The sequence below is a fragment of the Nipponia nippon genome, unplaced genomic scaffold (genome assembly GCF_047370975.1).
Source record: "Nipponia nippon isolate SJK-2023a ecotype South Korea unplaced genomic scaffold, ASM4737097v1 scaffold_4, whole genome shotgun sequence".
Taxonomy (NCBI): Eukaryota; Metazoa; Chordata; class Aves; order Pelecaniformes; family Threskiornithidae; genus Nipponia; species Nipponia nippon.
This window is the reverse complement of record NW_028262358.1, coordinates 109973813-109985779: the sequence shown is the minus strand read 5'-3', so window position 1 is coordinate 109985779 and position 11967 is coordinate 109973813. Positions and strand designations below refer to the sequence as shown.

At 45.6% G+C, this 11967-nt stretch overlaps 1 protein-coding gene across 2 annotated transcripts in view; it reads right to left on the bottom strand.

Annotated features, from left to right (window-relative positions):
- Positions 1–392: 392 nt before the first annotated feature.
- Positions 393–11967, bottom strand: part of GRHL1 (grainyhead like transcription factor 1) — a 44966-nt gene continuing 33391 nt past the window's right edge. For both annotated transcript variants that reach the window (XM_087776316.1, XM_087776315.1), the window contains exons 11-16: positions 10205–10344; positions 8754–8791; positions 8561–8649; positions 6673–6758; positions 4824–4888; positions 393–3590 (exon numbers count right to left, since the gene is read on the bottom strand). In XM_087776316.1, the coding sequence (XP_087632442.1) occupies positions 3476–3590; positions 4824–4888; positions 6673–6758; positions 8561–8649; positions 8754–8791; positions 10205–10344 (533 nt within the window). In that variant the 3' untranslated portion in view covers positions 393–3475. The remainder of the gene's footprint in view (positions 3591–4823; positions 4889–6672; positions 6759–8560; positions 8650–8753; positions 8792–10204; positions 10345–11967) is intronic.

Genomic DNA, 11967 nt, shown 5'->3' with positions numbered 1-11967 from the left:
ACCTCCAACAGAGACCACCGGGCATCGCCAACCCACTACGCAGCCCAGCTCACCGATGGCTTTTTTGGTTTTGTTTTACTGCCAAAGGAAAGGGTCCTACTGCAACAAAATGCTACACAGCCTCCCCATACTCAAAAATGAATGAGGTTGGTTGAAATCAAGCAGGGAATGAGAATGGGACTAACCCTTGCTTATGTGGGAATAACAGCAAGGCTGGCATTGGGATTATTTACTTCTGCAAAGAAGAGAAACTGGTACATGATCACTGAGGTTTGGGTTTTGTTTTATAGATTCCCCCGTCAAAGAAAAAAAATAAAGGGGAAAGGGCAGATGCGTTTACTAGATAAAAGACTCATCATTAGAAATAAACATATAAAATTTAATAGCTTGGTTTAAAATACATTTTCAATTAAAAAACAGCAGGCAAAACCAAAAAAATCAGTTTCATAAAACATACGTGACATTGCTACCGTTACAAGACCCGTGTCCCAGAATATCTTATAGTGGAAAACAATCGTCAGATTTAGTTCACATACTTCATTAAGCAGTAAAAAGAAATAACATCCATGTCAATCCTACCTCTATGGAGACTCTAAATCTACTTCCCTGACCCTAGACTGCGTTTCTGTAATAAAACTTCCATTTTCAATAAAAATGTGTAAATATATATGTATTCTATTTATCAAGCTTAAAAAAAAAAAAATTCCCTTGCCATAGCGACATTGTTCCCTGTGACTGATGAAGGGAAGCCCAAGCGGCGGGTTGCTGTCGGCTGGGTGCGAGTCCCGCGGCTGCTCTGCTCTGCAGGCGGTGGATTCCTGTACGCCTGGCGTGCCCTGGCCAAGCCTCTTCAGCGCCGTGCTGCAGGCCAGCTTCTCTCCTTCGGCTTCAAGCCCACGGGCTCCGTCCACGCGCCCAGCCGCGGATGCATCCACATGGAGTTTGCTCAACTCCAGCCGCAGAGCGAAGAGAGGAGCACGCGGTGCCCAGAGCGTCGGCAAGCCTTCGTGGGGCCCGATAACGGAGGAGGAGGAAGGAGGGGGGAATGGAGCGGTCTATAAACCAGCTCAGGATTGGTCCGAACACAAATCCCAGAATACTATGTTTCATGTAAATTATCAAAAAAATATGGTGGGGAGGGACTTCAAGTGGTCACCTAGTCTCAGCACCAAGGGAGAATCAACTATAGCTGTGACAGTCCAAAGAGACCTTTGCCCAGCCTGGCTCCCAAGACCTCCGATGCCGAACTCCACCGCCTCCCTGGGCAACCTGCTCTTCTCACTAGAGAAAACCGCCTTGACGCCTAACCTGAATTTCTGCAGTTTACGCCCACTGCTTCTCGTTGTGCTTGCAACGGACCGGGAGAGCACTTCCACGTGCTGGGAGGCTGCTCCCCTCGACCTTCCCTTCTGAAGACGACCCCTCCCCAGGCGACGCATCCAGCCCTTCCTCCTCAGCCGCCACGAGCACTGGCTGAGGGACCAGGCCTGGCCTCGCTGGGACATCCGATAGGACCAGGCTCTGCTGGAAGGGCCGGGCTCAGCACAGGGCACAGCGCTCCAGCCGAGGCCTTGGCCATGCCAAGTAGAGCAAAAGGCGGGTCTCCTGTTTCTTGCAGGCCGTGCTCCTGTTTATCAACTCAACGTGGCATTTGCCTCCCTCTTCCAAACAGCAGCATGACACAGCAGAGCAACATTCAGTTACGATTCATTAACCGTTAAGTAGAATCATTAACCATTAAGTAGAATCATATCCTACTTTTCCAGGCTATTTCTCCAGCCTATCCAGGTTGACCCTCACATCCTAGGTGAGGCACGTGCAGCTTTGTCCTGTCTGAAAATGTTATAAAGCTCTCTTTTGTTATCCAGATCCCTAACAAAAGCACTGAGTGACACCGGACCTGGTACTCACGCTCATCTGCTCACCCTGTAATGCAGGTTTTTGCCTTAGAGCCACGTGCTGCTGTTTAAATGTTCCTCTCTCACTTGCTACCAACCAGAGGGTGCCTCTCCTTCATAAGCACATGCACGCGATGAGTAAATACTGCACGATCTACTGCAGAGCAGTATTTTTTGGAGGTGTTTGTCACTCCCAGCTGGGGCTGGGCTCAGGATGCCTGCTACCAGCTGCCCCTGTTTGGTCTCCACCTCAGCAGCGGGTCAATGCGATGTACGTACACCAGGAACGCTTAACCTGCTTGCAGCCCCTAGTCCACGCTAACGCTTGGCCTGCTGAACCGGGATGCCGCCTTCCTCTCTCAAAAGCCTTGCCTGTGCACTTCCAGATGTCGACATCCCAGGACCTTACAAGCTGGCTCCGACCCACGGGTTCATCCAGCCTGAGCTGCTGTTGCGGGCAGCATCCAGCTGAGCCTTAAAGTACACTGCTACAGAAAAAAAAATCCACCCTCCGGGAGACCTTCCTGACCCCCAGAAGTGAGATTTCAAGGAACCTGCATCTGCTCAGCTCTTGTTGGGACCCAGCTCTCAGACTCGGCCCGAATCACCTCCCAGGGCAGCAGTACGCAGCTGTTTCAGGGCTCAAACTGGCAGTTCACAAGAGAAGCCAGGACTGCCGTCGCCTGGCTGTGCAGGAGAGTTTAGGAGAGAGCTGGTACCTTTTTCCTTCCACACAGGAAGATCCACGTTGAACAAGCAGGTCTCTCACGCCTTCTATGAACGTACAAACATGTGCTCACCTTTGGTGCGTGTTAAGGGTTTGTCCGTTTTTAAATAGCTACGTTAAATATCTGTTTTCTTTGTATATGGCATCCTTTTAGATGGGCTTCATTGCATATATTCACTGTATATACAGAACACCATATTTTATATATATTATATATCACTTGTATGTACACATTTACAAACCTTCAAAAATATATTGCACTTATATACAATATAGCTTCATCTGATGAGAGTTCACACAGTTACTAAGGTGAGTTCTTCATAAGCAAGGCAGTTTTACATTCCCCCCAAATGACACATGTGATTTCAGTCTGCCCTGTTCAAGAGTAAACATTATAAAGACTTTTCTCCAACCTGCACGCAATGCCTACTAGTATCAATTAGTAGTTTTGCAGCTCGACCTAGCAGAAAACAGTCCAATAAAATGGTATTCGCTGATAACAGGCTCAAACATGGTTACTGAATAGATAAATAAGATATCACCACTCTAAAAGGCCACTTTCCAGGAGTTTTCCCCTCCCGTATTTACTAGTGTTTTATACATGCTCTCTATTTAATCGCTGATCTTTGTTCGCTCATTTCAAGTGCAAATAAGGTCATGAGCATTACAATGTTCTTTGGAAAGACCAGACACACAAATGTATTAAGCAAAACCACTGCTCTGCTCCCCAGAACAAGTCAACACCTGGCTTTCTTCTGGAGAAGGTGATTAGTGTTTTGCCCAACATACTAAATTATGGGAAAATGTTCACTTGAGACCTTTGTTTAAAATCCACAGAGCATCCGTGATTTTAGATCTCGGTCAGAGTGAGCTTGTAAGATCCTCCAACTTCTTCAATCTGCAACTGGAAGGTATCTTCATTAGAATAGTGTTTCACGATGTTATCGTCCATATTGACCAGAATTCTGGAAAAATAAAATAAATCAGGGATATATTACAGTTCTAAATGCCAAAGACAGCGAAGGCGCCCTCAAACCTCAGAGAGCCCGGACTGCCCAGCGGTAATGCAAGATCCCTGCTCACCTATCTCTCACTCCTTGCTTCCTACAGCAGATCTAGCTGACCTTACCCAAACCTGCCATCAAGGCTTGCAGCTGCGTTTCTAGGATCTGAATGAAAGGGTTAACTCTGGCTCCTGGACCAGGGAGGGAGAGAGATCTTGGAACTGGCAGAAATCCTTCTGAAGCTGCAGACACTTGGGCAACCTTGGGGCTCTGAACTGGTTTGTTTCACAGTATAAACAATCAGCACAAAACCCTACAGAGCTTGCAGGGAAGAAACCGCCGATGCTTGGCCACTTCTTTTATTTGCCAGAAAGGTCAATATTTGTGTGTTTGTGTGCACCACACACGTGAGCGTGCGTGTCCACACGCACACACACACACAAAGCTGTCCTTGGCAGTGGTATAGCTACCATCAATTCGAAACTTTTGCAGTTATTCTGGTGGGGTAATTCTGCTATGAAAGCGCAACCCTTGAAACCACATTCCAAAGGTGATTAAAGGACATAATTTTCTGGCCGGAGGGGCTTTGGGGAAGGGGCTGAGGCACCAAAGTGACTTCAGAGAAAAACCAAGAAAATTACTGAGAGATTAAAAGGTAAAACAAAAGCAGACAATGTTCAGGAACAAAATTAATTATGCTACAAAATAAAAAAGATGGGGGAGTGTGGCCTCTGTGGGGAACAAGCGCTTCACAGTAAAGTTCTCTTCAATTTAGCCCACAAAAAGACAACCGTGTTTAGTAACTGTAGCCAAATGCAGACACAGGGAGTACAGTTAACCACTGGAACAATTTCACATGGGTTGAAGTAGGTTCTGTCATCACTGGCAGTCTTTAAACAAACTGAACTCTTCTTTCTCTGACATGATCAACTTTGGTTCAAACAGCAATTATCTCAGAGAGGTCCGGGACCTGTATTTACCCAGGAAGTCAGACTACATATTTCTATAGGACCCTTCCGGTTTTCAGCTCTGCAAATGACGTTGGAATGTGTGTACGTTGTGTGCACACACACATATCTGCAAATGGCATTTGCATACGTGCAGTGCATGAAGGAATCATAAAGCAGATTCGCCTACAGGTTTGAAGAAAGGAGTTCATGTTCTCAGACAGTTGCTGCATAGGTACATACTCACCCTTTTTTACATTTTTTGAAGATTTTTCCTATTTTATCAAAAGGAACATCATACTTGTCAGATATCTAGAACAAAAGAAAGCAAGCATTGGTGAAGCAAGGAGACTGCTGGCACTGTCTTCCACTTACTATTTTACAGAAAGGAACAAAAAAAAAAAAGTCAGCAGATGGAAACAACTGCTCTGCCCTATAAAGGCAATACTAAATCCTGAACTATAGCATAAGCCTACAGATGAGAACCCCTCCTCTGCAGTTTGCCAACTTCTGGGCAAAAAATTTAATCATGTTCTAAAGCTGGCCACTGACTTCTCATACAGCAACCCCCTGCCCCACACCAAAAAGCCCACGCATTAAAAGACCGCCCCACACCCTGGTTCTCATCCTCTCTTGGCTCTCTCTCCTCTTAGCATACCGAAAACCACTTTTAAATTCAGTGTCAGAGGGATCAAGTGAAAACTAGTCATCACAGAGGCTGGTGCAGGAATAAAATAGCAACACAGCAAAGACCTCTGCTGCTAGGGACACGAGCTGATCAGAAATGTCCCCCTTACCCAGCAGGGTGACCTCAGTGTGAAACTACAGCCACTAACCGTGGCCACTTCACCGTACAAACCTCCAGAAAGTCATGAGGTCAGAAACCTAAGCCTGGTTTATTTTGGCAAATTGCTCTATCACACTGATAGCAAGCACCAAGCCCATACGCCGTTTCAGGACACGAAAGCACAGGGGGTTTCCTCCAAGCTACAGTTATGAGCTCTTGGTTCCTGGCTTTAAGAAGTCCAAGTGAAACAACAAAGGTGCAGCTTCACTTCAGGACCATAGGGTAAAGAAGGACTTCACAGCCTTCCATCCCCCTCCCCATTAGCCCCCACCTCCAGCCTGCCTGTGCTGGCAAAGCCCCACAGTCAGGAAGAGAGAGCTTCAGATTACAGAACCATCTCTGGGTCCCAAAGCTAATGGCAAGACCTGGCTGTACAGCCCCAAAGCCTCCGTCCTCTGAGCATCAACGAGGCATTAGTCACAGAAACAGGCAGCTAGAAACGTCAGTTTTGAGCTCGTGCCAAACATTACACCATTCCTCAGAGTTAAGCTCTGTATTTCCTTTGCGGCACTGCAGCAGCAGGGGTAGCGGAAGGCTATTTTGGAAGTCAAGTACCAGAGAACAATTTCACACGCATGTGCACATATATATAAGTCTTCGAGCACACTCAGGAGCTGGGAATTGGAGCTCTTCATAAGCAGGTTGTGAAAGGGGAGGGGAGGCCCCCAAAACAGGCTTTCAAAGACTGAAATAAACCCAAGTCACTGAACACATTATGGAAATCACTCCATCTTCTAATTAAAATACACTCTGACATGAGGGACATCCACAGTGGGACTCTGTTGACCGGTTTTTGATGCAGCTAGGAAAAGACCTACACAGCTGCTTCTGGAGCTTGGCCAAAGCAGAGCCTGCATAAGAAGCGAGCCTAGAAGGCTCTCTCCAGCAGCGCCTGTCATTTTGGGACTATCTCAGGTATCATCAAGCTTGACACACCTGGATTTTCAGGAAGGCTGAGAAACACCTTTTTACACCCAGACCCCACAGATGTGGGGTAAGGTACTTAAAAAGGAAGCTTCCTGAAGTCCCTTAATAATGAATTAAAGCATTATTTACATTAATTTCCATATTATTGAAAGGAAATCAGCCTTATGCTTCTTATCCAGAAGAGGAGCGATATGTGGACACAAGCTGCAATTAAGAGTCTAGCTCCTGTGACTGTCCAGTGTGTAAGGAGTGGATAGCCAGGGACTACACTCGCTTTTTCTCAAACTGGAGGCAAGGACTGTAAAACAGCCTTATTACTTACCGCTTCCATTAGACCCTTCAGAGATGGTGTCTTCAACATTAGTGCATCAAAGACTTCCTCTGACTCTTTTCGGACATACAACAACACTGAAAAGCAAATTGGAGAGAGGAATTAACTGCATAATTTCTCCTCAGAAGAAATCTGTATATGATAGTGGCTAAGCACACAGTAAAATACACTGGGGATCTTAAGAGATATACATACATGCATTCAATATACATTGAAGATTGCATCGTGAACATGCATAGCTAGGTTAGCTCAAAACATACTTTTTGCACACAGAAATACTGCGTGCTTAAGCATCTTTACTGTCAAAATACTTTATAATTTCTATTAGATATTTTCTCTATTATTTGAAAAAAGGCCATATTTGAAACACAGAAAGGACGAACATGAAACACGGAGCTTTGAGACTTTTGGGTCCCTCCATATCTCACAGGTCATTTGCCATAAGACTTTGCACAATAAAATGATTTGACAGATGCCACCACAGCGGGTGAAGCCATCCTGGCCACCTCCTCATTTTTAAATAATTTATTTGTACAGTCCTCTGCTCCTCCTACGCTGTCTCATCTCTCTTCCTATCCCTTGCCATGTTTCAGTAACACTCATACCACCACAGCTGACATATAATGCAGACTTAGTCTGCTGCTAGGAGGGGAACGAAAGAGTAAGAAACCCAATTAGGTAAGCATCCCTAGCGTTCTCAAGCTACCAGAGAGTCATTGTATGTAACAGCCACCTCATTAAAAACTGCATTAAGGCTGAGGAATAAGCCATGAGAGCAAGAAAGTTTGGACTTTTAACAGCTTTGCCGCCTTTAATCCATCTTCTAATGACTAGGTATTGCAGCCTGAATTGTTTACAAGGGTTCCTCAGCCACAGCTTTGACACACCTGCAACACAGAACAATTACTGGCATATCTAATAGAACAAGGTGAACTCAGGACAGCACAGGACCTTGATGGATTTCCTCTGCTAAAGGCAGGTTTAAAGAAGGAGGACTGTAGATTTAAAAAATGAAGACAGCACACACTCTCAGTTACAGCGCAGGTCGGATGATACACCAGCCAAAGGAGAGAGAATCCCATGGGTCTCATTTTATGGCATACAGCAACAAGAAAAAACAAGAAGTCTAATTTCCCTTTTTAAAATCCATCCTTCCTCACTAGTTTATCCAGACTACAGAAGTGCAGCCCCACTAAGGTCAGACTTGCTAGACTTAACCTTCACCGCATCACAAGTTTAATCCTCCTTTTTTAACCCTTTGAGCTTTGTTGTAGTCTTTCCGCACACAACGGTCATCAGGCAGGTAATCTTCTACACCATCTCCTAAGGGACCTCTCATCTCCTTCCACAACACCACAGCAACATCCAATCCCACATCAAATTGCAAAGGCTGACAACAGGTTAAAAATAAGCAGAATGTTCTCTCAGTCTGGCTTTCAGCGGTGAATAGCCCATTTTCCAACACCATGAAAGATGCAACAGTTTTATACCCAGAGCCAGTTCTTGGCATTTGTTGCTTAAAGTCCTAGAGAAGATTTCAAAAATATTTTGTAGTGGATTACGTGATGAATGCTCTCCCCCAATACACCAAGGAGACTGATAAGCTGCTCACCTCCTCCGAGTCTCTTTCCTTACAGGTTCAGAGCCAATTGGTGTCTGAATTGGCAGAGAAACCCAGAAATTCTGACATTGTAAAAGATTTGCGTAGCTGAACTACATCCTGATGTACAAACTCTTCCTATTACTACTCAAAGCCAGAAAAATCAGGCTGAAGTATACTCCAAAATAAATTAAAACAACTCTTCAACCTCAGATGCACCTCTCTATCCTGATGGACAAATACACCAATAATTCAGTCTCTGAAAGAAGAAAATGATACCTCTTTTTGGTTCTTCTATTCTGGCCATCTTATTTGGAGTAGCAATAAAGTCCTCTTCACCGATATAGGCTCCTCTCTTCAGACTGGAACTGTCGTTGCGACAAGACAAAAAGTTAGCAGTGGTACCACTACAGGGACTTACCCCTTCGTCTGAGGGCAAGAATTCAGTAGGCTGAAGTAGTGCAGCTCTTACCTTTCACCCTCCAGTTCTTCTGAAGCAACAGGGAGGACCTTTTAAAACAAAGGGGAGATTTTCTTGACATATGCAGAAAAACACACACTGAATTAGCTAACTAGTGAGAACCTTATGTGGTACCCAGTCCTCAGAAAACACTACAAAGGGCTCTGAACGCTACAAAACAAAGTTGCATAAGGACAGACCCATTAGCTGGCGTAACATGGTCTTGTCAGCAATGCTCTCCCTGTCCCTCTAAGTGCTACCTGTTAACAGTGACTTAGCAATAGCTCTGTTTGCATTACAGCGTCACTGGCATAGAACAACAATCCTGCTGCACCTGGCACAAGCAGAGGTCCAACAGCATCGCGTTGAAGGAGAGGGAACCTCTGAGCCCACGGCAGGCGCTGCAAGGGACAGGCAGATGGCTCATCCACCCAACTCACTTGTAGCCACATCAGTACGGGACGTAGGGGACACCAAGGCTGTGAAGTAGGGAGCCAGCCCCAACTACACTACTAGAAGTAAGATACTTTGGTCCGAGCAATAAACATTGGCCTTCATTTTAATACACAAACAATACTTGCACTTAGGGTTGTGAAAGTTTTATCCAGAACTAGAATTAATTTCCTCTTGTTATTTTTGAACCCTGTACCAAACAACACTTTGGCTCAATCTCCCAAAAGCCAGTAAGCATCTTCTTTACCTTTTTTCATACAGGGAAATTAAAGGACCTCAAATGAGAGAGGCAGTAACGTACAAGAGCTAACCAGCTTTCCATCTGGACTGGCGTAGTCTTCTGACAGATCTCAGCACTAGAGCCTTCGTAGGAAAACATGCGGAAAAGTCAGCCTTACGGATGCAAATCTGTTCTCCATCCCTGCTAGGAGTTTAGACAATGCTCTTAAAAAGTAACGTTTAGATTACGTTAGAGCATGCCAGAACTCCCGGCACAGAAAAGTTCAAGATTTTGAAACTTGGTTGCACTCTAATTTTTTCCCTTCCAGTTTCCTGTCAGCTGGGACTTTCCAGGAACACTGAGGCAGGGCGCTCTGGCAGCGGATCACAGAGCTGACACACTTGCCAGTTCCACAGAGCGGATTTTCACACTGCAGCAGCAGGCTGGAGGAGCCCACAGTCTACAGCAGCGCAGCAGGAACCCAGCGGACTTTACAAGAGAAAGCCAGCCTGCAGTTTGTTCAATGAACTCTCGTCTGGAGATCTGGTGGAAAAATCCTTTCAGGATCATGGAAACAGGAGTTCATAGGAAAATAATTTAATCAGAAAACATCCCCGGTTAACTTCAGCCAATGCATCTAGGAGCAACATCTCTTACTCACATGAGACTCAGCCTGTATTTGTTTACAGCATCAATGCAGACAGTCTGTCATTTCATGTGTATGCACCCCTGGCTTTTTGCAACTACAGCCCACAGCCTCCTCGCCCCAACACCCGTGAGCTTTACTTACGTGAGCCCCACGCTGAAGATTTGCAAAGTGAACGTCAGGAATGAAAAGGACAGGTTGAGTGTCTAGATCCATGAAGGGCTTGAAGATGGTGATGTCCGTACGTTTGTGTGAGGGAAGCATGGGCACTTTGACATCAGAAACTGCAGACACCAAAGATTGGAACAGAGGATAGTGAAGGCACTGATGGGGCTGTGGCTTTCCTACATCATTTAAAAGGCACATATGCTGTTGAACAAGGGTACTCTGCAGTCTGGGTCAAAGGGAGAAGCTCCTGTGGTAGAGAAGTTTGAACCTGGGTTGTCTTGTCTCTCAGATGAGAGCCCAGACTCTGAGAAAACACCCTGTTTCACAGAGCAGAAGTTTGCTCCATCTCTCCAAGGGACCTGCTTGACTTTGTTCAGATATTAAACTGGGCTGGGGAACGGTCTGGCCATTCATGCCAACAGAGGAACCTTGGTGTCCCACGTACCAAGCAAACCATCCAAACAGAGGGCAAAAGCTTGTCCAAGTTCCCCCTTCTCCCTATCCGTTCCCTCAAAAGGTTGCCAGATTTCCTATACCAGGAAGGTAGAAAGAAGACAAAGAGACAACTCACAACCCACGTGGTTCCAGTTGGGACCCTCTCAAAGAAACAGCACCACAGAAGCACTATCACACTACAGAGGTGGTACAAATACTGTTTCTTGCAAGATGCTATATTTAGAGTTACATTTTGATTCCACACTTTCAAATTTTACATTTTTGTTCATCTCATTGTTCATCCTGGTCACCTCAAGCTGCCAGACCCCAGTTCACTCCCAGCAGGACCAGCACTGTCTCCCACGGAGCACTTCGGCTCTCACGATGCTCCAGCTGACGTGACACAAGGCACCAAGTGGACAGACTTCACCCACAAAGACCCGCTTGGGAGAGAGTGAGGCAGGAGGTGCCTTAAGGTGCACTTCAGACGCGTTCATGTCAGGCTGACCCCAACTGAAGACTTCATTTTACAAAGTGGAAACATTTCAGTTTTGGGTCAAACTAACTGCAAACAAAACACTTCATTTCTCATGTCCCTAGTGGAAAATATACTTTTTCTTCCCTTGCAAAACTGATTTTTTTCAAGATTGCTCAATCCCTGTAAAAATAACTTTGCCCAAAAGCCACAAACTATTTCTGCTGTTGATGAGTCCATGCGCGCATCGCATTTGTGATCCTGGAGGTGGGTATAAGCAGCTTATGGCTTAAAGCAATCAAAAACTTCCCACGCAAGAACTAAATAACAATGGATTGTACTTTCCAGGAAAACAAAGGACACATCAGGCTAATCCCAAGCCTAGGAAATTCATATTGGAAAGTAGCTTTTGTAAAATCATAAGGTCCTGGAAATCTGTATTGAAACTGTTTGCACTTTCCAGCCATTACGCAAAGGGCTGCATGCAGTAATCTTTTGGGAGCCATTGGGGCTACTACATTTGTGAAATGCTAAGTGTGCTAAACCTACCTTTCATGATGTACTTTGGGAAAAAAACCAAAACCCCAGCCCTTTCTGCAACTGCCCTTGAGCAAATGGGTTCCCTTGTAGCATTATCTTCTTCTGAAGCTGCTCCAGCAGCCTGTACCTGCTGCGTCAGGAAAATCCTGCCCAGCAAGCTGTGAGGTGCATGCCTGTTGAACCAGTTGGACTGTTAGTAGCACAGCTCTGACAAGCACACTGAGCAGAGCCAGGGAGAGCACGCACCTGCCCCGTGCAAAGGAAGAACAGGGAGACACATTTTTCTCTA